Source organism: Phalacrocorax aristotelis, chromosome 2 (assembly GCF_949628215.1).
Source record: "Phalacrocorax aristotelis chromosome 2, bGulAri2.1, whole genome shotgun sequence".
Taxonomy (NCBI): Eukaryota; Metazoa; Chordata; class Aves; order Suliformes; family Phalacrocoracidae; genus Phalacrocorax; species Phalacrocorax aristotelis.
In genome coordinates, this window is record NC_134277.1 from 49,185,017 (window position 1) to 49,203,927 (window position 18,911).

The 18,911-nt window shown below is 46.2% G+C and overlaps 2 protein-coding genes across 10 annotated transcripts in view; one reads left to right on the plus strand and one right to left on the minus strand.

Moving 5' to 3' along the window:
• The window catches only part of ZDHHC3 (zDHHC palmitoyltransferase 3), a 36,678-nt gene extending 26,918 nt beyond the window's left edge, over positions 1-9,760 (plus strand). For 5 of the 9 annotated variants that reach the window (XM_075083447.1, XM_075083445.1, XM_075083444.1 and 2 more), the window contains exon 7: positions 5,966-9,760. In XM_075083447.1, the coding sequence (XP_074939548.1) occupies positions 5,966-6,205 (240 nt within the window). In that variant the 3' untranslated portion in view covers positions 6,206-9,760. Of the gene's footprint in view, positions 1-11; positions 1,668-5,965 lie in introns of those variants that run through there. The other 4 variants (XM_075083452.1, XM_075083451.1, XM_075083450.1 and 1 more) reach the window with 1 other exon arrangement.
• Positions 9,761-10,610: 850 nt separating this feature from the next.
• The window catches only part of TGM4 (transglutaminase 4), a 33,900-nt gene continuing 25,599 nt past the window's right edge, over positions 10,611-18,911 (minus strand). Inside the window, 9 exon segments of the mRNA XM_075083456.1 lie at positions 10,611-11,202; positions 11,718-11,854; positions 12,129-12,298; positions 13,656-14,003; positions 15,100-15,351; positions 16,197-16,300; positions 16,536-16,674; positions 17,186-17,360; positions 17,909-18,016. Coding sequence (XP_074939557.1) covers positions 11,061-11,202; positions 11,718-11,854; positions 12,129-12,298; positions 13,656-14,003; positions 15,100-15,351; positions 16,197-16,300; positions 16,536-16,674; positions 17,186-17,360; positions 17,909-18,016 — 1,575 coding nt within the window. The 3' untranslated portion in view covers positions 10,611-11,060.

Consider the following 18,911-nt stretch of genomic DNA (forward strand, 5'->3'; position numbering starts at 1 on the left):
TCTGTTTTCAGGGAATAGAACAGTTGAAAAAGGAAGAGAGAAGATGGGCTAAAAAAACAAAATGGATGAACATGAAAGCAGTATTTGGCCATCCGTTCTCTATAGCATGGCTTAGCCCATTCGCAACACCAGACCAAGGAAAAGCAGACCCATACCAGTATGTGGTCTGAGGAATTCTTGACCAGCATTTCCACTAAAATAGAAACATATTGCAGCACTACTGTTACAAATTTTCCATGAATGTTTAAAACAAAAAGCAAAACAAACTTTTTTATGTCAATTAAATGGCTGATAATTGCAGAGAAAAAAAAGCCCTGTATTCCACAATTTTAGATAATTCTATATCTCTGGCTGAAACTGCTGCTGCTTTTCTTTTTTTTTTTTTCTTTTTCTTTCTAATTTTTAAAATCTTGTTAACTTTACTGGCCTTTGTTTCTCTCTGCTTTCTGTATGGCGTAACTAATGTGAAGGGGATGCTCTTTCTCTGTCGTGACCCACCTCTTCTGAGTAGATTCTCATGCTGTCTCCTGACTGTGATGAGCTCTGTGGAAGACATGTGAGTGCCAACAGCCCTACACAGACACCTTTGGACTTCCTGAAGGAGCACATTGCTCTTTCATAAGTGAACTTGAATGGGGAAGCAGACACTTCACTTACCAAAAGGTGCAAGACAAGAACACGACACAGCAAGAGAGCCAGTTGACCTGGTGATCGCATACAGTTGAAGTACTTAAAACAAATGTTGCCAACAGCAATTCCCACCCCACCCTCCTTTTTCCTTCCAGCCACAGAACTGATTCCATCTTTCTGGCATTATTTGGTCTGTTCCCTCCCTTGTGTGCAGGAAATTGTTGCCCTCTTTAGGGTAACTCTGGCAGATTTAGAAGACTCTTTGGATTATTAGATGCCTTACAATTGCAAGAAAGAAAGAAAGAAATCTAATTTTCAAGTGTTTAGAATAGCAGAGTCATCTTGTTTGTGTGTGTTTGTCTTGGTAAATGAGTTGTTAGAGCAATGCCTGCTAAACGGTGTTAATGTGAAAAACTGACATGAATGCCCAGGCTGCTCTAAAGACTAATACTGACGGGATGTGTTAGGTGTACCAGGGTGATGGATTCTATATTCTTAGCATTGCCCTGTTTTAGAGCTTGGTAAATCTTTTCTCACATTTATGCATACATGTGTATGTGTGTAAACACACACACACACTTATATGTGTGTTTTAAAGTGGGAAATATTGATGGTAAGGAGCATGAACTGTGTGGTGTTGAAAGTGGGAGGGACAGAAGGCATTCCAAAAACGGGTAGAGCTAAAACCATTCATAACTACAACTGACATCTTGTGTTCAGGCAGGAATTTTGTTATATTTTTGGATCATGACTCCCATGGGCTTATCAAATGAATTGCAAACAAAAGAAAAATACAAATCAGCTGTGTCCATGACTTCCAAGGAATCTTTTCTTTCCTTGGTTTAGAATAAAATGGTGGTTTTTTTGGAAAACAACCTCTTTAGACTGCTTCAAAGCCATGGGGGAAGGGAGGGAAATCAGGGAAGAAGAAATTTAATGGATGTCTCATTTTGGAAGTAATGTGAATGCTGCATCTTTTCAATCTGTCAATGCTTCCATATGGAAAACAAATGCAATAAAACTTTTCCAAAAACTTGTTTGCTGTTATTTTCTTCCTTCACTTCAAACATTGGGAAAAATCTGTAATGGTTTTCTGAACTTTCACTCTGTACACGAGCAGGCAGAAGCATGTAAAGGTTAATTAAATGTTCAACTTTTAAGTTTAAAAATTAGTTAATTGGTAATATACTGATCTGCGAATCAGTGGTTTTATTTTACCACTTGGACGTGGCTGTCAGTAAGTGCTCTGCTGTGTAGACAGGCTGTTTCTGCAATCCTGCTTGCTCGGGGTTAGATCATCCAGGGGTACGTTGCGATCTCTGCTGCACGGAGGGAGCCACAGGCCGCGCTTGTGCCTCGGTGGGAAGATACTGTGAAGGAAGTGTGGCCTTGGCCTACTCATTTCCTTAATGAAAAGTTCAGGAAAAGTTTAGGTTTTGTTTCTATAGTGCTGATACCGCTGATAGTGGAAAGCCATTGTAAATAAAGACGTAGCTCTGATTTTAGTATGTAATGGTGTTTTTCAGAGAATGCTCCCAGCTTAATGGTTAAGGGCTGGATCTTTGGCTGGGATCAGTTCAGCTGATGAGGCACATGCATGTGGTAACTTGAACTGGTAGAGAATCCAGCCCTAAAACTGTCTTGACACAAAATCAGATGTATTGGTGGGGGGGAGGCTTTAGTCATCTAGGCAATTAACAAGCGAATGCATCTCTCTGCAGTTCATTGCTTTAAAAAATGGTTTGATTATAAATTCTACTGGTGCACGTTCCAGTTATGGTTTACTTTAATTACCCTTATTCATTCTGCATTCTGGAGGAAGATGGGTTACATTGTTCTGGCTTTTTGGCCGTTTTGGAAAAATTTGTACTCAGTTTTTCTTGTTTCAAACAAATGGAAATTGTTAAACAGTGCTATGTAGTATGGATATTTTCAGTCAAACTGTTTTCATTTTAAATGAGGCATCGTCACAGCTTGCAGAAATGCCCTTCGGTACCTGTTGCGTGTGTGCCTCAGTAACTGGGGGTCCTCAGTTTTACTTGCACTGTACAACTTGGTGGTGCAATTTGAATGATACTAAATGTGGGTCAATGTTAACATGAGAAAGGCAGACTTACCGATTTGCTCACGGGAAGTATTTTCTCAGGCAGGACTACCTGATTTCAGGTGCTAGTTCTCTTTTAGTGTGGCCAAGAGAAATTGAAGGACAAACTCAAGCAGAGACGGTGCTGTTTTGAAAAGCTGAGCAGTGCTCCAAGCAGAAATGAGTGCAAGGAGCTGCTGTAGGGAAAGTCTGCCTTAATCATGATTTCTGCTAGCAAGGCTTCCTGTGTCTTCCCCACACCGGACAAATTGTTACAATGCTTGCCTGTTCTGTTCATCCTTTTCTTTTGGATTCTAAAAGTGTATTCGAAGAAATTAATGTATTTCTTCTAACACGGGAGGACTGTCCTGCAGATTGCTTCTGGGTCAGGCCACGCAGCCCAGCATCCTCCTCTGGCACTGCGCAGGAGCAGATACTGAGGGCAATAGTGGGAGAAACGGGGTGTATCCTACAGCCTCGCAGTGGTTACGGGTTAACCGTGTCTTACTGTCCCGCGTTTGCAATGTTGTACCCCTTATTGAAATGGGAATGTTCTGTATTTTATATTTCTCTATGTATGTCGTCTTCTTCCAGTGTTTGTTCAAAATTATGTAATCTGGAATAGTGAAAGATGATGCTTTCTGAGCACTTTTTTTTTTTTTTTAAGGTGAAATAGCTGCATGATGGGAAAGAGAAACAGGTGTTGGTTTAATTTGAAATACAAAATTCTCACTTTCTAATAATGGTGAGAGATTTTTAGGTAAACATATTCTTTAAAAAAAGTTTCATTAAACAGTAATGAAACGTCTTCAACAGTTGTGCATTCCTTCCATCCCCCTTAAATTTTTAAGGCAAAAATGTCACTCCCTACTGACTGTGGGGCAGGCAGCCAAAATAAGACCAGGGTACAATTTTTAAAACTTTTGCTCATTTTCAGTATGCGCCCTGAAGGGATTAGTGAGGTCGGGCTGGGAGAAAGTCTGCTCCTGCTTGTCCGATTAGCTGCTCCCTAATCTGGCATTAGTACAACCTCAGCCTGACCTTGCCTGTCGCCTTGGTTAGCAGATACCGGTCAGAGCAGGTGAACTATGTTTTTTGGGGGGAGAGAAGGGAAGAGAGGGGTTGCTGCCCAGAAGTGGTCAAGATCCTTATTCCGAATTTAGATGGCAGCATGGATCAAACTGGATTACGCACATGACTGAGGGCGGGGTTAAAGCTTGTGCTGCCGGGGAAGGGTTTCAGTGCTTGGTGTCGGTTTCTCCTCCTGCCCCATGCTACTTGTTTTTCTTCTCTCTAGATACTCACGCAATAAACACTGCAGCCGTGGTGATGGTTTGTTACTAACGCATTAGAAACCTCTGCAGTTTGCTAAGGAGCAGCTGACGACCAAAGGTGTTTCTCTGCTTTAATTAAAGCTGCAAAAGCCATCTGCCTCCTGGCTGCGTGGCTGCGGGGCACTGGAACCAGACTATCCTGGAGGAAAAGTGCATGGTAGTGCTAAAATGCTTTGCTTAGGTTCTGCTCTGTCATGTACAAGTTCCCTCTCCTGGCTTGCCCGGCAAGGAGCTAAGGACTGACGCTGGCTGCGGCAGCACCGAGTGCCTCGTCCCAAGGGGCCGGGGGCTGCAAGGGATTTTCCCTGGAACAGCTGAAGCTGCGCGTTTGCAAGCTTGGGAGCAGCGCAAAGGGACACGTGCCTGTGCTTAGCGTTGCAAGATGCATGTTTGTGCTTCGGGGCTTGAACTTTTCCCAAAATTGCAACCACGAAGACTTCTGCTTTGGTATTGTGTCTTTTCTTTCTGTGCATTCACTGCTGGATTTTTCCTAAGTCAGCACAAGAAACAGGGCGTGAATGAAGCTCACAAAAGCCTTGCACGTATTTCTTCAGTTTACGGTGTATTTTCTCCTGGGCCTGCTCATGCTGACTCAATGTTATTGCAAAACCAAGCTGCTGCTGTATTAAAATGTCATGTTATTTACAAGGTTTACTGCAAGCGCAGATGTGGTGCTGCTGAGCTGTTGCGTGTATTCATTTCCCCCTCTGCAAGGCTTTGAAATGTTTTGGGGGTCATTAGGGAAAACCTGCAGAACTAGAACGTGACAAGTGTATTTTTCATCCAGCTCTTCTAAAACTGCTCTTTTTAATGGTTTTCACTGAATTTGCTCATTTTTCCTCTCCTGAGTGTCTCAGAACTTGGATCCAGAATCCTTGCTTTTCTAAGAACAGAGTTTCTGCATGGTCGCTTTGATATCATTGTGAGCATATCATACACAGCTGTAGATCTGACTCCTCTGTTATATGGTGCAGAAGATAGGCCTAAAAATTTATGCCCTATTTCACATAGCGGTAGCCTTGAAGAAAAAAACAAACAAACAAACAAAAAAAAAAAAAAAAAACCAAAACAACCCAAAAAAACCCAACTTGGTTCCTTCTTTCTACATGGAAAAGACTACTAGGAAAAATATTGCTGCCCAAATTTGGTGGACCTGTTATTTGAATACAATCAAAATATTTGTGTTACTAAAAGTGATGTTCTTGGAGGGAGAATGTATCAGAATCTTGACTGACCAAGGCTCATCCTGCTTTGAGACCTCTTCTTCCACCTATAGCGACTTCCTCATCTCCCTGCTGGTATCTGGCTTGTATTGTGATTTGTCTTTGACAGTTTGTTAAATGGAAATTTTGTTCTTAAATATTTGGTCTTAACTGGCACGGAGTAAGCTTGTTCTTACATCAGCTTCTAGTGACAAGCCTAGATGTGGCCATTGTAGATTCCTGGTCACTAGAAAATACTGCAAAATACTGCAGGTTTTGCCTATATCTGAGCTATTGTAAAAGTCCCCAAGTAAGGTGAAATTTCAAGTTGTAAATGTATTTTGTTACTCCTTGAAGGGATTCAGAAAGCATCGGGATAAGAGATCCATGTTTCCAAAAGGGATGGCTTTTTAGAAGCCAGCTTTTTGCTGTTAGAATCGATAGCAATTCATACCGAAATAAGTCTCTGAGATTTAGATTGTCCATGAATTTAGTCTTGGTTTAGGGTTTTGTTTTTAAATTCATGGATGAAACTCAGTGACACAGGATGTCTGTCCTCATTATTAACTAAAATTTGAATAACGTCATATCCTGGTTGTAGATAACCAGCTCCTGGTGAATGTTGGTGAACATGTAGTTTTGCATGTGCTGCAGCGGTTGGTGCACAAATGCATGCTATAAATGTGAGACGACCCAAAACTCTTCTCTTCTTGCAGGGTATTGAGCGTCTTAAAAATCAGAAGCCAAGCTGGGAGAAAATAAGTGGCTGGGAAGGAATGAAGCTGGCATTCGGTGGTGCTTTCTCCTTGGGTTGGTTCAGTCCCTTTTCGAATCTGAACTGCGAGAGCCCAGCGCCGGCTGAGGCGGCAGCAGCTCCTGCATCTGCAATAATGACCCAAGAAGAAATTGAGCAGTTTCTCGCTCAAGACGTTGCCGTCCAAGTGTTACATGAATAAGCAAAGCATCCACCAAGATGTCAAAAGCAGCTTTCAGGTGTTTTTGGTTTTTTTAATAGCTACTTGTGCTGGAGACTTAAGGGGTTGTTCTTTAACATACTTTTGGTGCATTAAAAAATTCAGGAGTATTTATCTGGAAGCCAGGTACAGCACTTGCAGAAGCAATGCAAATCTCCAGGGAAAGCTTTGTAAGTGATGAGATTCATCAGCTCATTTTCAGACTTGTGACAACTGCTTTCCTGAGCTTTACTTGGCCTTTTAAGGAAAGTTTATAATTGTCAGATAGATTGGTCCCAGCTCCCAGAAATGTGCAGTCCTAAGGAGCCTGGCTAATCTTTTGTTCTTACACCCTTTTTGGGGGGCTAAATGATAAGCCCTGCGCAATGGCCAGATAAGCCCAGCTCTAAAGGTTTTCTTGAAAAACACATCCTTTTGAGCTCATCCCATGGATGCTGCCTCTGGATTATGAAAACTGCTGGTGCTCAGGTCTTAGCAGAGGTGGGATACCGACGCAGCAGATGGGCGAGCTACAAAACATCTCCAGGCGTAAATCTTAACCATCTGTGCTCGTGGGGCTGCGCAAGACGTGCTGCTTAGCTGAGCAGTGTTGGAGCTGGTGGCGGTGCCGGGCCGGTGGGGCCATTCACCTGTGGCCAGTGCAGCAGAGAGCAGGCAAACACTGGCCGGGTTGTCAAGCTGCTGGTGGGGGAGGCTTTTGCCCAGGGGCTGCGGTTCGTTAGCAAGTAGGACGTGTGGAGTGGGAGCTGCCTGGCCAAACTGCAGCCCAGAAAGCACACAGCTGGTCTAGGCGAGGCACTGAGGCTGTTTCTGTGGTCAAAGAGAGTGAGGTGTTTAACACTGCCCTGATAGTACTTGCCATTATGCAGGGTTTCATTACACTAATTTTGCAGCCAGCTCCTGGTGAATGTTGGTGAACACTTTGAAGGAACATGCATTGCTCAAGGAAGGCGTTACTGCAGGTGGAAATAGTTGCAGCAAAGTCATGCAAAGGTGACGCTAGCCGCTGCGTTCAGACACAGGAGAAACGCTTGGCATGTTCCAGATGTCAGTTAGTGTAGCTTTAATTTAGGCTGTTTTTCAATTGGGTTTATTTTTAATGTCTTGTCATCTCCATTAGCTTAATTGTCAGTAAATTTTGCAGGATATAGAGATGTGCTCCTGGTTTTGCCTCGCAGGAGATGCTTGACTTTGTCTCCCCCTCTCCTGTAATGTGGACCAAAGAGAATTGCTTCTTCTCAAAAGTAAGAGAAAGGAGTTTTGGGGATGAAAGCATGGTATTGTGAAAGACCTAGGTGAAGTTTTTATTATTTATAGAAGCAATGCCAAATGGAGTTTGTGCAAGATGTTTTTCTTTTCCCCCAAAAAAAGCATCTGAATATCTATTAATGGTGTGACATTCAGGGCTACTGTGGAGGGATGAGATTCTCTCCTGGACTTGTCCTCTGCTACAGCAGTCCCTTTTTCTGGCAAAGGGTCTGGGAACAAACCAAGTGCCGTGGTTGTTAGGAGCACAGCTTGGCTAAAACCCAGTGGGTATTCCCAAACAGTCATCCCATCCCCTATCCCCTCTGTATGTCTCCTTTTTTCAATGGAAAATAGATTTAGAAAATAAATCATTAGGACATGTATATTTATAAAAACCCTTTTGGCAAAGGGAAACACCCTGCACTTGGGGGGAGTTGAGATGTCTTCTCACATCATTTAGATGTGAGGTCTTGAATGTCATTGCTCTGTGCAGCAGTGTGATAGTGAGGGAAGAAGCTTTCCCGCTCCTGTAGCAGCCCACGTTCCTCTCTTGCAACTTCCCACAGGAAAGGGACACCAGGGACATAAGCAGATCTATAAGGGATTTCCTATAGGGAGCAATAGGGGTGTTGAAGGAGGAAAAGTAAGAGTGCCCTTTTTAGCTCATGTTTTGCTGCTCAGCCTCTGTATCCAGTTAATGTCCTTGTCTCCAGTGCCGCATCTGCAGAGTGGGAATGGTGCTACAGGGTCCTGGGGGGAGAAACTGGTTGATGGTTGAAAGTTGCCTTGAGGCAAGTGCATGGAGATGTCAGCTTGGGTAAGACCCCTTGTCCTGTGTTGTGGTGATGCTTCAAAATATCAAAACTCGGAACATCAAAAATGATCTGAGGGCTGGAGCACCTCTCCTGCAAGGACAGGCTGAGAGAGTTGGGGTTGTTCAGCCTGGAGAAGAGAAGGCTGTGGGGGGACTTTATTGCAGCCTTTCAGTGCTTAAAGGAGGACTGTAGGAAGGATGGGGGCAACCACTTTAGCAAGGCTGTTGTGACAGGACAAGGGGTAATGGTTTTAAACTAAAGGAGGGTAGATTTAGACTGGATATAAGGAAGAAATTTTTTACTATGAGGGTGGTGAAACACTGGCACAGGTTGCCCAGAGAGGTTGTGGAGGCCCCATCCCTAGAAACATTCAAGGTCAGGTTGGATGGGGCTCTGAGCAACCTGATCTAGCTGAAGATGTCCTTGCTCACTGCAGGGGGGTCAGAGTAGATGACCTCTAAAGGTCCCTTCCAACCCAAACCATTCTATGATTCTATGGTTCTTGGGACACGGACCCCACTTGTGTGGCTTTGGGTAGGTGCAGATGGAGGCAGTGTATTTCCTCCACCACTCTCAAACCTGGTTCACCTCATCATGAGGACAGGCGTCCTTCACTTCTGTTGCCCACCACTCATGTTGTTCTTCAGGTGCAGGCATTTCTAGGCTTTTTTTCTTTTTTTTAATAGCTGAAATGGAAAAGCAGTGTGAAGAGGGGGGTGAGAGCCAGAACAGCCATCTCTACTCCTCCGACAGCACAGTTATAGTATGAGTGAGAGACTGGGACATGTCCCTGTGCACTATACAGACCCATTCCAGCTCAGCCCTGGCTCTGGTGCCCCCAGGACCTGGTGGGGTGACTTCCTATGTCCGGCGAATTGGTTGTTCTGGTGTCTCTTGGCTATCGGTCTCCCTTGTCCCCCTCCCCTGCAAAGTGCCAGTACCCCTCTCTGTCTCCATATAGTGTCAGCTGTCAGAAATTTTAAAAGTCTTCATAAGTTGGAAAAATCTATTTTATCCACAGCTGTGGCATAAACCTCCTTCTTTAATGACTACCTGGTAGCTTGAGACCAAATGTGATTTTCATGAAATTGAAACCAAACCCACGATTTTCCTTCTTTTCCCTCTGTGCACTCCTTGCCCCTTGTTAAATCATGCCCCTGTCTTCAGGCTGTGCTGCTCTGGTCCTAGCTGGCTTGCTGGGCTCTGGGGAAGGTGCTCCTAGAGAGCACTTTCTGCAGTCTGGTGGAGATCCCATCCCTGCTCCGGTGCAAGGTGTTAATACATAATGGACAAGGTCGTGGCAGATGTGGAAACTGTTCTTCTACTTCTTATCTGGTGTCTTTTGCAGGAGGTTTTCTATGCAAGTAAAGAATTTACGTCTCTTGAAAATATATATGTTTTGCTGTTTGTAACTCCTTTTTATGCCTCTGGTCACTATTGTACTTATTAAAGAACTAATACTTTATCTGCCGAAGACTTGCCTGCTCTTCCCTTCCCTGTGGTCGCCGTCTGTGGATGCTGCGCCTGCTCTGCCTGGGGAGAGGGGATCCTGCTCCCTGCCCTGCCACCGCCGGAGGTGGCCTTGTGGGAACCCAGCGCTGCTGCAGGGTACCGGGACACCGTGAGGAGAGGGGTGGCAGGGGCTGGGGGAGCCTGACCACCTTTTGTGGCCCAGCCACCGCTTGGGCCCTCCTCTGGGTGTTCCCTAAATGTTTGAAGCACAAGGGAGTAGTCAAAACTTTTCGTTCCCCCTCCCCTTTGTTTTTTCGTTCCCCCTCCCTTTTCTTGGGCTGGCACATAACCAGGTATAGTACCATTTCTTTTTTTCCCACTCTGCAGCCCTAATACTTGAGCATTTGCCTTTAAATAAATAAACCCCTATACAACTCCGTGCCTTAATTCCCTCTTTCTTTGTGGAAAAGCTGGAAACCCCAATGCCTGGCTGCTGCTGGACATGTTGTAGTGATGATGTGGAGCAAAGCCATCCCTTGCCACCAGTGGGCTTGCTGGGGTGTGCAGCTCAGCAGCAGGGCCAGGTGGACTCCAGCTGTGCACAGCTGTTGTATCCTTTGATGTGACTATGGCTGGAAGAGCTCCAGACATGCATCACCATCAAGGTGCAACATGTAGTCCAGGAATGTGCAGGGTGGAAGGGGAAGGAGAGAGGTTATACGTTTCTAGGGAAGCACTGGTAATGGTGCTGGAGATGGTACTTTCAAAAATGCCTGAAAAATCCCAAAAGAAATTGTGTGTGGGGAAAAGAAGATGTATGAGAAATGGTGTTTCTCAGCTGGGAAAGAGAGGGAGTTGCCCAGGAGGGATTTGTGTAAAATGTTTCTTGAGCCACACAGCAGCCTGTGGTACAGTGAGGTCCCTGGGTGGCCTCCCATGTAGGACCACAGCCCGGGCAGCCAAGCAGTCCCAAAACACCCCTGTGCTCACACCCACCGCCGGCTGAAGCCTGCACCTTTGTGAGCTCTGATCCCTGGCCTGAGTGGGGAACGTCCTCCCACAGGTGCAGGGCCATCCCAACCTGGCAATACCATACAACATAATTAAACAGTTGATTTTAACAGCATTTATTGAATCACAATTAACTGCAATCAACACAATTGTGCCCTTTAAGTCAGTTTAATTCACTTAGCTTAATAGAATTTTTCCTCTTTGCTGGATAGTAATCTCAAAGTAATCAAGGAGGCAAGAAGCGCCTGAGACATGCAACGGCACAATGCATTTTGTGGAGGTGCTGTTTACACCCTGCTGAGGCACCGACGCTACTGTGTGATGGTGATGGTCTTCTCCGCAGAGATCCCTTTGATCTGGGTCGAGGTCAGCTTGGCTATCATTTTCTTCTCTCCTAGTCTTGTCGGAGTGCATATTATTTCAGACTTAATAATCCTACCAGGCTTTACATCCCTAAGGAGAAATAAAAAAACAAATAGTCCCAGCATGAATTATGGTTCTTATTTGCAGCTTTTGAATTGTTTTGCTTAAAGAAATAGCCGCTGAATGTATTTAGGGTGGTGCTTCTCTTCTCCTGTGACCAACATGCAGCAAGCAGGGCTCGGCACCGTGGTGCTGGCTGGTGGTCCCAGCAATCCTGGGGGCCTTCCCCAGGCTTCCCCATACTGCTGAAACACTAAATTCAGCTCTAAAGCAAGTAGGTGTGGTCACACTGGCCAGGCAGCACCAGGCATCACAGCAGGAGTACAGGGAGCATCCCTGTCATGCCTGAATGCCCTGAGCATGCCAGCCTCTGAGTGGGTCTTTCTGATGTGCGGACTGTGCCCAAACATGGTGCGGTTTCAAACATGGCTTGCAAAGGGCCCTGTTACTCCAAATCCCCTAACCACTTCTTCAAGGGAAGTTAAAAAAAGAAGAAAAAAACCAAGTCCTGCCACACTTCTTTCATACTTGGCTCATCTCCTTACCCTTCATCAAACTCTGTCATCCTAAATATGCCCAAGCCCTCCACCAGCAGCCTGCAGTTGTCCAGGGGCATATTCAGCTTATTCTTGAAGATGAGGGCACAGGTGAACTCCTTGTTCAGTTGGGCCGTTTCAGGCATCTGGCAGGGGAGGAAAGAGAGAAACAAACCCAAATACTGAGGATCAGAAAGGTAATAAAGACACTGGAGCTGCTGCAAGTTTGCTCCTCACCACTAGCATGGTGGGGGACAACACCCTCATATCCTTTCCGCTATGTGGGAAACACTGAGGACTGAGCACCCCAGGAGGCAGCTGTTTGGGAGATGCCCCTGAGAATGCGAGTACCTCCTGGGAGTTACAGTGAGCAGGGCTTTAACCCTCGTCCCTAAGGAGGTGGTTTGGCAGCTGCCTCACCTGGACAGTGATGGGGGGGTACTCAAAGCTCATTGTTGTCTCCTTGGTGAGTTTCTCATCCATCCCCTGGACCTCAGCAATGGCGGTGATGTGGATAAACACTTCATCTTCCACCGAGGCCAGTGTCTTCATGTACGCATCAGGTGCAATTTTCAGAGGGACCTGCGTCTCTGCAGGAGAGAAAACACAACTAGGTGCTTCATCACATGCCCAGGAATTACGTGGCAAAGTCAGCTGTGGTGGTCAGTACTCTGGGGCATGGGATGAGGTGTATTTGCTGAGACCATCCTGCTTTTGGCCTGACCTAGAGGCCCCTTGGGGGAAAGCCCCAGCTGGGACAGTGGTATCTGGCACACACAGCCCACAGGACGGGTGGCTGAGCCCATGCCATCTCTCCACCAAGCCAAGCACTGGCTCGGGCTCACATCCAGCATCTTGGTAGTCCTCATCCCCAGCTGTGCCCACATTCAGGAGGAGGCAGAGGAGCATGAGGTTGGGTACATTTAAGCCCGTGTCCCCTGGGGTTTCTCTGAGGCACTGCTTGCTATAAAATTAGCAGCTTTCCTTTCACTTCAGATTTTAATTGCCTGGACAAACTTCCAGTGGCTCAGAAAAGCCCTGGAGTCAGCAGCGCTGGAAACTGAACATTGCTTTAGCCGCAAGGCTTCCTGGCTTCTGGGAATCAAAAAAAAAAAAAAAAAAAGATGCCTGTCCTTATATCTAAATGTAGGTAGCTACCTCTGTGTCCTACCTTGCTGCATTTTGACAGCCACGGTATACGCATGAAAACACTCAGCAATCAACAGCAGCAAAGAGGTTGGTTTTTTTTGTGAGAGTGACTTGCACTTGGAATGAGCAAGTGCTGTTAATTATTCATCACTCGTTAGTCTCTTGTTTAGTAAATTTCAGTCACATTGCTGGGGATCAGAAATGCAACCCAGGTCACTCAAAGGTATGCCATGAACAGCAAATAGCTCTTGGGAACAGCCAGGCAGGCAGCCATGAGATTGAAATTTGTTTGGGTGAAGAATTGAGAAAATAACACTCACCAACATCACCAGCAGCTGATCAACTTTGGAGTGGCAAGCACAAAAACAAAAAAAGGCTGAAATTTCCAGCCATCTAAATCCTGTGAGGGACCTCACCTATATGGACGCGCCCAAGGACTATGGTGGCGTCTTTGGTGCTTTCACAGTTGGGATGGGAGGGAGATGTTACAGCACACCTCACTCGCACTGTGAAAATGTCTGTCTGCCCTCACTGATGTATTTCTAACCATCTCATTGAAGCTGCAGCAGGGACAGGGCCTTCGTGCTTTGGTCTCTGCTGTGGTGGGGTCCCAGTCTGTAGCTGAGACTCCCAAATGCAGTAACAAGAAAGGTAGGTAGCAGGCAGACAATTTCTGCTCTTCATGCTGTACAGAGCCGTGCACTAACCTATAGTGGAGCTATTACAAACTAGCTTGAGTGCAGCCCCAGACCACCACAGTAAACAGCCCATAGAACATAGCACGCTTTCTGTGCCTACCAGATTTGCCTTCAAGCTTGATGGTCTCCTTGACATATCCAAGGGTAGCCTCAACTTTCCCAGTGTAGGACTGCAGCTGGCAGGAGCTGGTAAGATTGATGGTCCAGCTCCCAGGAGTAGAGGTCTTCACTGTGATGGCCAGCTCAAGGGGATTGCCAGGATACAATGCTTCTTTGTGAGTTATCTCAAGCTGGAGCCCGGTCTTAGAGACTGTGTCACGCAGGACTGTAGGCTTGGAGTCCACATCATCCATGGACATAACTGAAGCAAAGTATGCACGAGGTGTCATTTCTGCAGGGTGTATGAAGGAGGAAGCTTTCTGCATGGCCTCCCTTTCCTCTTTGGAGCCTGGATGAAGAAAAAAAAAAAAAAGGGGTGATGATAGCTGTATCTCAGTCTCCTCACCCAGAGACGCTGTCCCTCATTTTTGTTTCTTCTGCCGAGCAGAGAGGATGTCAGGGCACTTACAGCCTCTGTTCAGGAGACCCTCTTGGTTTACACTACCACCATATCTAACTGAGCACAAGTCTTATGAGGAGTGGCTGAGGTAATTGGGGTTGTTTAGCCTGGAGAGGAGAAGGCTGAGGGGAGACCTTATCGCTCTGTACAGCTACCTGAAAGGAGGTTGTAGTGAGGCAGGTGTTGGTCTCTTCTCCCAAGTAACAAGCAATAAAACAAGAGGAAATGGCCTCAAGTTGTGCCGGGGGGGGGTTTAGATTGGATATTAGGAACCATTTCTTTACCAAAAGGGTTGCCAAGCACTGGAGCAGGCTGCCCAGGGAAGTGGTTGAGTCTCCATCCCTGGAGGTATTTAACAGACGTGTAGATGTGGAGCCTAGGGCCATGGTTTAGTGGTGGACTTGGCAGTGTTAGGTTAACGGTTGGACTCAATGATCTTAAAGGTCTTTTCCAATCTAAATAATTCCATCATTCTAATTGTAACATTTTGGACTGGAAGAATTTCCTGAAGGAGACATTTTTAGGGGATGGATGCTTTTAAATTTTGCAGTCTAAGGTTTTCCTGCTCCTCACTGGGAAGGGTTTAACAGCCTAGCACAACATGGCTGGATCTGAGAACTGTGGGGAGGGAATGTAAGGGTTTTTTCGTTTGTTTTCAATATGGTCTGGGGAACAGAAAGAGAAAAAGAAGAATGAAGAAATGAAGCAATAGTGAGTCTGACCACTAGGTTGGTCACTCAGCCCATTTCTTTCGCTGCCTACAAGCTTGCTCACACCCATCTCTAAAGAACAGCCTGTAGGTGTCACTGCGGGCATGAAGATGCCCAGGAGCAGAGCTGCCTCCCCCAGGTCTCCAGGCCTTACACGGGGTTTGCCATTGCAGCTACCCCTGTGGTTTTCTCCTGGCGAAAACACGCGTTGTGGGGTGACCTACACGGCTAGGGGTCTCCTCCTTGGCACTACTTTAGAGGATGGGGGCAGTCACCTTCAGGGAACTTGTACTGCGCAGTGATGTCTTCCCGCTTGTCCTGCCCCACGGCTTTTGTGCTTATGTTCACGCCAATGCCTTGGGTCTCCGTGCCAACCCTGGTGTACTTATCCTTGCCGTTCACCTTCTTGACGACCCAGTAGACTTCATCAGCATTCACTTCCGCATACACAAACTTGCTGTCGAAGGGCAAATACACATCCCCTTCTCGGATAGCCTTCAACGGGCATGGACCACACTGGAAAATACCTAGAAAGCACATTCAACACTACTTGCTTTTCCAAATAAGAGCAGAGGCTCAATTTTTTTTTCCCACCCTCAGATCAACCCAAGCATGAATCTGTGGCTGTAGTAGTTGACACTTAGTAGTAAATATCCCTTCAACTCAGTGATGAACTCCAAAACGCCCCACTTATCCCATAGCCGTGTGGGCTTTTTTATAGATGACCAAGATCTGATAAAGCTTTTATGTGTTCACCCTCACTTAACTAATTTTAAGGTTTGAAAGTCATGGCTCGGTCATGGAGTCATCTGAGTCCAGCCACCTGTGTTTGATCTCCTGGCAATCCCCCGCTTTCTGCATAGTCTTGAGGATTAATGTTTTCTTTCCAATCTCCAAATTCCCTGCATCTGTGCAGGGAGGGTAGTCACTAATTTTGGCAGTCACCTCTCTCATTTACCAACGAACAGACTCATGACTTCCTCAGGAAAGCCCTACAGAAAGCAGCTTTACAGAAAGCTGTGGCACCTCTTACTACAGACTGCTTTAAGTCCTCAGTTTCACCAAAGAAATCAGAGGATGGTGGAAAGAGAAATTAGCTCTGGTTTCCAGCTGTGCACTCTAACCTCTAAAATGACATTCATGTCCCCAGAGCATCCTACACAGTGGTCTTCTGCCTGCTAAGAAATGCTGTTCCTTCCATCCCAGGCTGAGAGGGCGGGAGTGAGAGCTCTGGCTTTAGGATATCACTGCCCAAGTGTGTGACGGTATGCATGGGGACGATGTGCTTTGGTGACTGGGGACCATGGTTTTCATACAAAATCTCCCTGCCACCCTTCAGAGTTGCAGAAGAGCCTTTCTAGGCAAATCCTACCTTGGCTTAGCTCCTGAGGGGTTGAGTCAATTGCCTGCCAGCCGTCAAACCCTGGCGGCAGGTCTTTCCGCTTCATCCAGACATCGTTCCACACGTGGAAGTTCCTGCATGCATTTGGGTTGGAAAGAAAAGGAGTGAGCTGTTACTGATAGAAGAGTCATGATCTCCTCTCTTAATCCTTAAGTAAGCAGAGGTTTAATGGGGATTTGCATGTAACCCTGTGAAACCCCACTCTTTCTCTCTCCTGAGCAGCAAACACGAAGCAATAGGGAAATTCTCAAAGGAAAGGCTGTGGGGCAGTGTGGGGCATAGGAAGCATCAGCTCCCCCTTGGCAGTACCAGACGGAGTCGAAAGACATCGAGTTCAGCTTTTCTCCAAATTCATTCAGGTAAACATCAACTATCAGGTTCTCATCTGTATCGTGTGCAGAGTTGAAGTTACTCACGGAGCGGGCTGGGACCCCCAAGCATCGCATGACTGTGGCAAACACAAACAAAATACAGGGTCACAAAATCATTCTGGCTGACGGGCACCTCTGGGGATCGTCTCCTCTGACCCCTCTGCCCACCCAGGATGCTAGAGCTGGTGCCCAAGACTGTGTCCAGACAGCTTTTGATTATCTCCAAGGACGGAGACTCCACAACCTCTCTGGGCAACCTCTGCCAGTGCTCTGTCATCCTCACAGTGAAAAAAGCTTTTTTCCCATGTTCAGACAGAACCTCCTGTGTTTCAGGTTGTGCCCAGCACCTCTGGTCCTGTCACTGGGCACCACGGAGAAAAGTCTTGCTCTGTTTGCCCCACTCCCTCCCATCAGGTTTTTATACACATGGATAAGATCCCTTGAGCCTTTTCTTCTCCAGGCTGAGCAGTCCTGGCTCCCTCAGCCTCTCCTTACATGACAGACCCTGCCACCTCCGGCACTCAGAGGCATTTGTCTTACTAGCACAGTAATTAGGATATCAGTGAATGGAGACAGTTCACTGTTTACCTGTAGTGAGGACTCCAGAGAAGACCCAACATTGACCATAAGCAACTGGCTTCTTCGTTTCATAATACTTCTGCAAAATTGAGACGCTCCCAATCCAATCCATAGGGGAGGTCCCATTGCTGTAATCCCCTGACCAGTTCCCCAGCAGGACACCGCTGTCATTGTTGGCATTAACCTGTGGCCACACACACATGCAAAGAAGAAAAATATGGGGATGAGGCTGAATGATGCTTAAACCCTGGCGTCTCTGCCCACCCTGTGGTTCCCCAGGTGCTCTGCAGCCCTGTGGCACCTGGTGAGGCTGCTGGTGCTGGCTGGGGTTTCCCCTGGTTGGAAACCCTCCACCTGGAGAGAGGTGCCACTGCTGCCTGGGGCAGCTGAAGTGCACTCTGCATCTTGTATCTTGAACCCCAAGGCTCCAATAAGGGTCCCACCACCGAGAACAGTTGCCCCCCGAAACACAACCCATGTGTTGGCCTTGCAAATGCAGCTGCTGAGGAAGAACAACCACCAGGGCAGCTGCAAGCTTAGGAGATAGGAAGATGCTGTATTTTGCTTGCCTCTTGCCTCCACCCAAAATGCCTCTGGCTCTTTTCTTGTGGTTTCCCAAAGGAACCTATTTCAGATGCATCCTGAAATGGTGTTCAAGGCCCCGGAGAAAGAGCAAGTAAGGAGGAGGAGGAAAAGCTGGAGGGGCACAGCACTTCTCTGAGAGAGACATACCAAAGCAGACATGGCTCTGGACACAAGCACAGGATCCCTTCTATTGTTTATCTTGAGGTTACTTTTGTCCAGCAGATACATGCAGGCATCCAAGACAAATTCCTCAAACTGTTTTGGAGAGAAAGTGGAAACATTTTCATACGTCGCTCTAAACCAGACTTTGCTCAATCACTACAAAGTCTATCTAAGTACTTGGAGGAAACTGTCCAATTAGTCCTAACTTCTAAACTTCCTTATGGTATTGGATTCTTGAGCCTATGAGTCTTCCCAAAGCTGTTTTCTCCAAAGAAGGGCTTAAACGAAAACCCACCCTGGAAGACAAAAGCCCATCTTCCATACCTTGCAAACACAGTTGGAATGTGACCCAGCAATCTTTACTCCTGTGAGTAGTCCTAAATCACCTATGTCATCTCTCTGCAGCCCTACAAATTACTCATAAGAGTGATGAAAATTTAAGAGTGCTACAGATACTCAGTCTATTGACATATGTACAAAATGAACTCAGGGAAAAATAAAAGGTATATAACTGCAGGTTATTACAGCAAAAGATTCCTAATTAGCAATTGCTGATAATGCTCCCTGAGGTCTAATTCACAGAGATGTCAAACATCCGATCCAACAACGCTTGGCAGAATATCAATATCAATTCTCATTGCTTAACAGCAGGATAAATATTAGGATAGGAACAGCCCTAAGGACACTGCCCCTTTGTGGAAAAGGCATCAACGTGAGAACTGTTGCTGGGCTTTCTGTATCTTGCAGCTTGAAATTTCAAGCTTATAAAACAAACTAAAACTAAAAATGAAAACCAAAAAAAGAAAAATAAAACCAGATTCCAGTGTATTTTGGTGGGGAAGTGTTGTGGTTTAGCCCTAGTTGGCAACAAAGCACAACAAAAAAAACCAGGAAAAACAAGTGATGCAACTGCTTACCACCCGCTGACGGACACCCAGCCTGCTCCCGAGCTACGGTTGCCCCCCACCCAACTTCCCACAGTTTATAC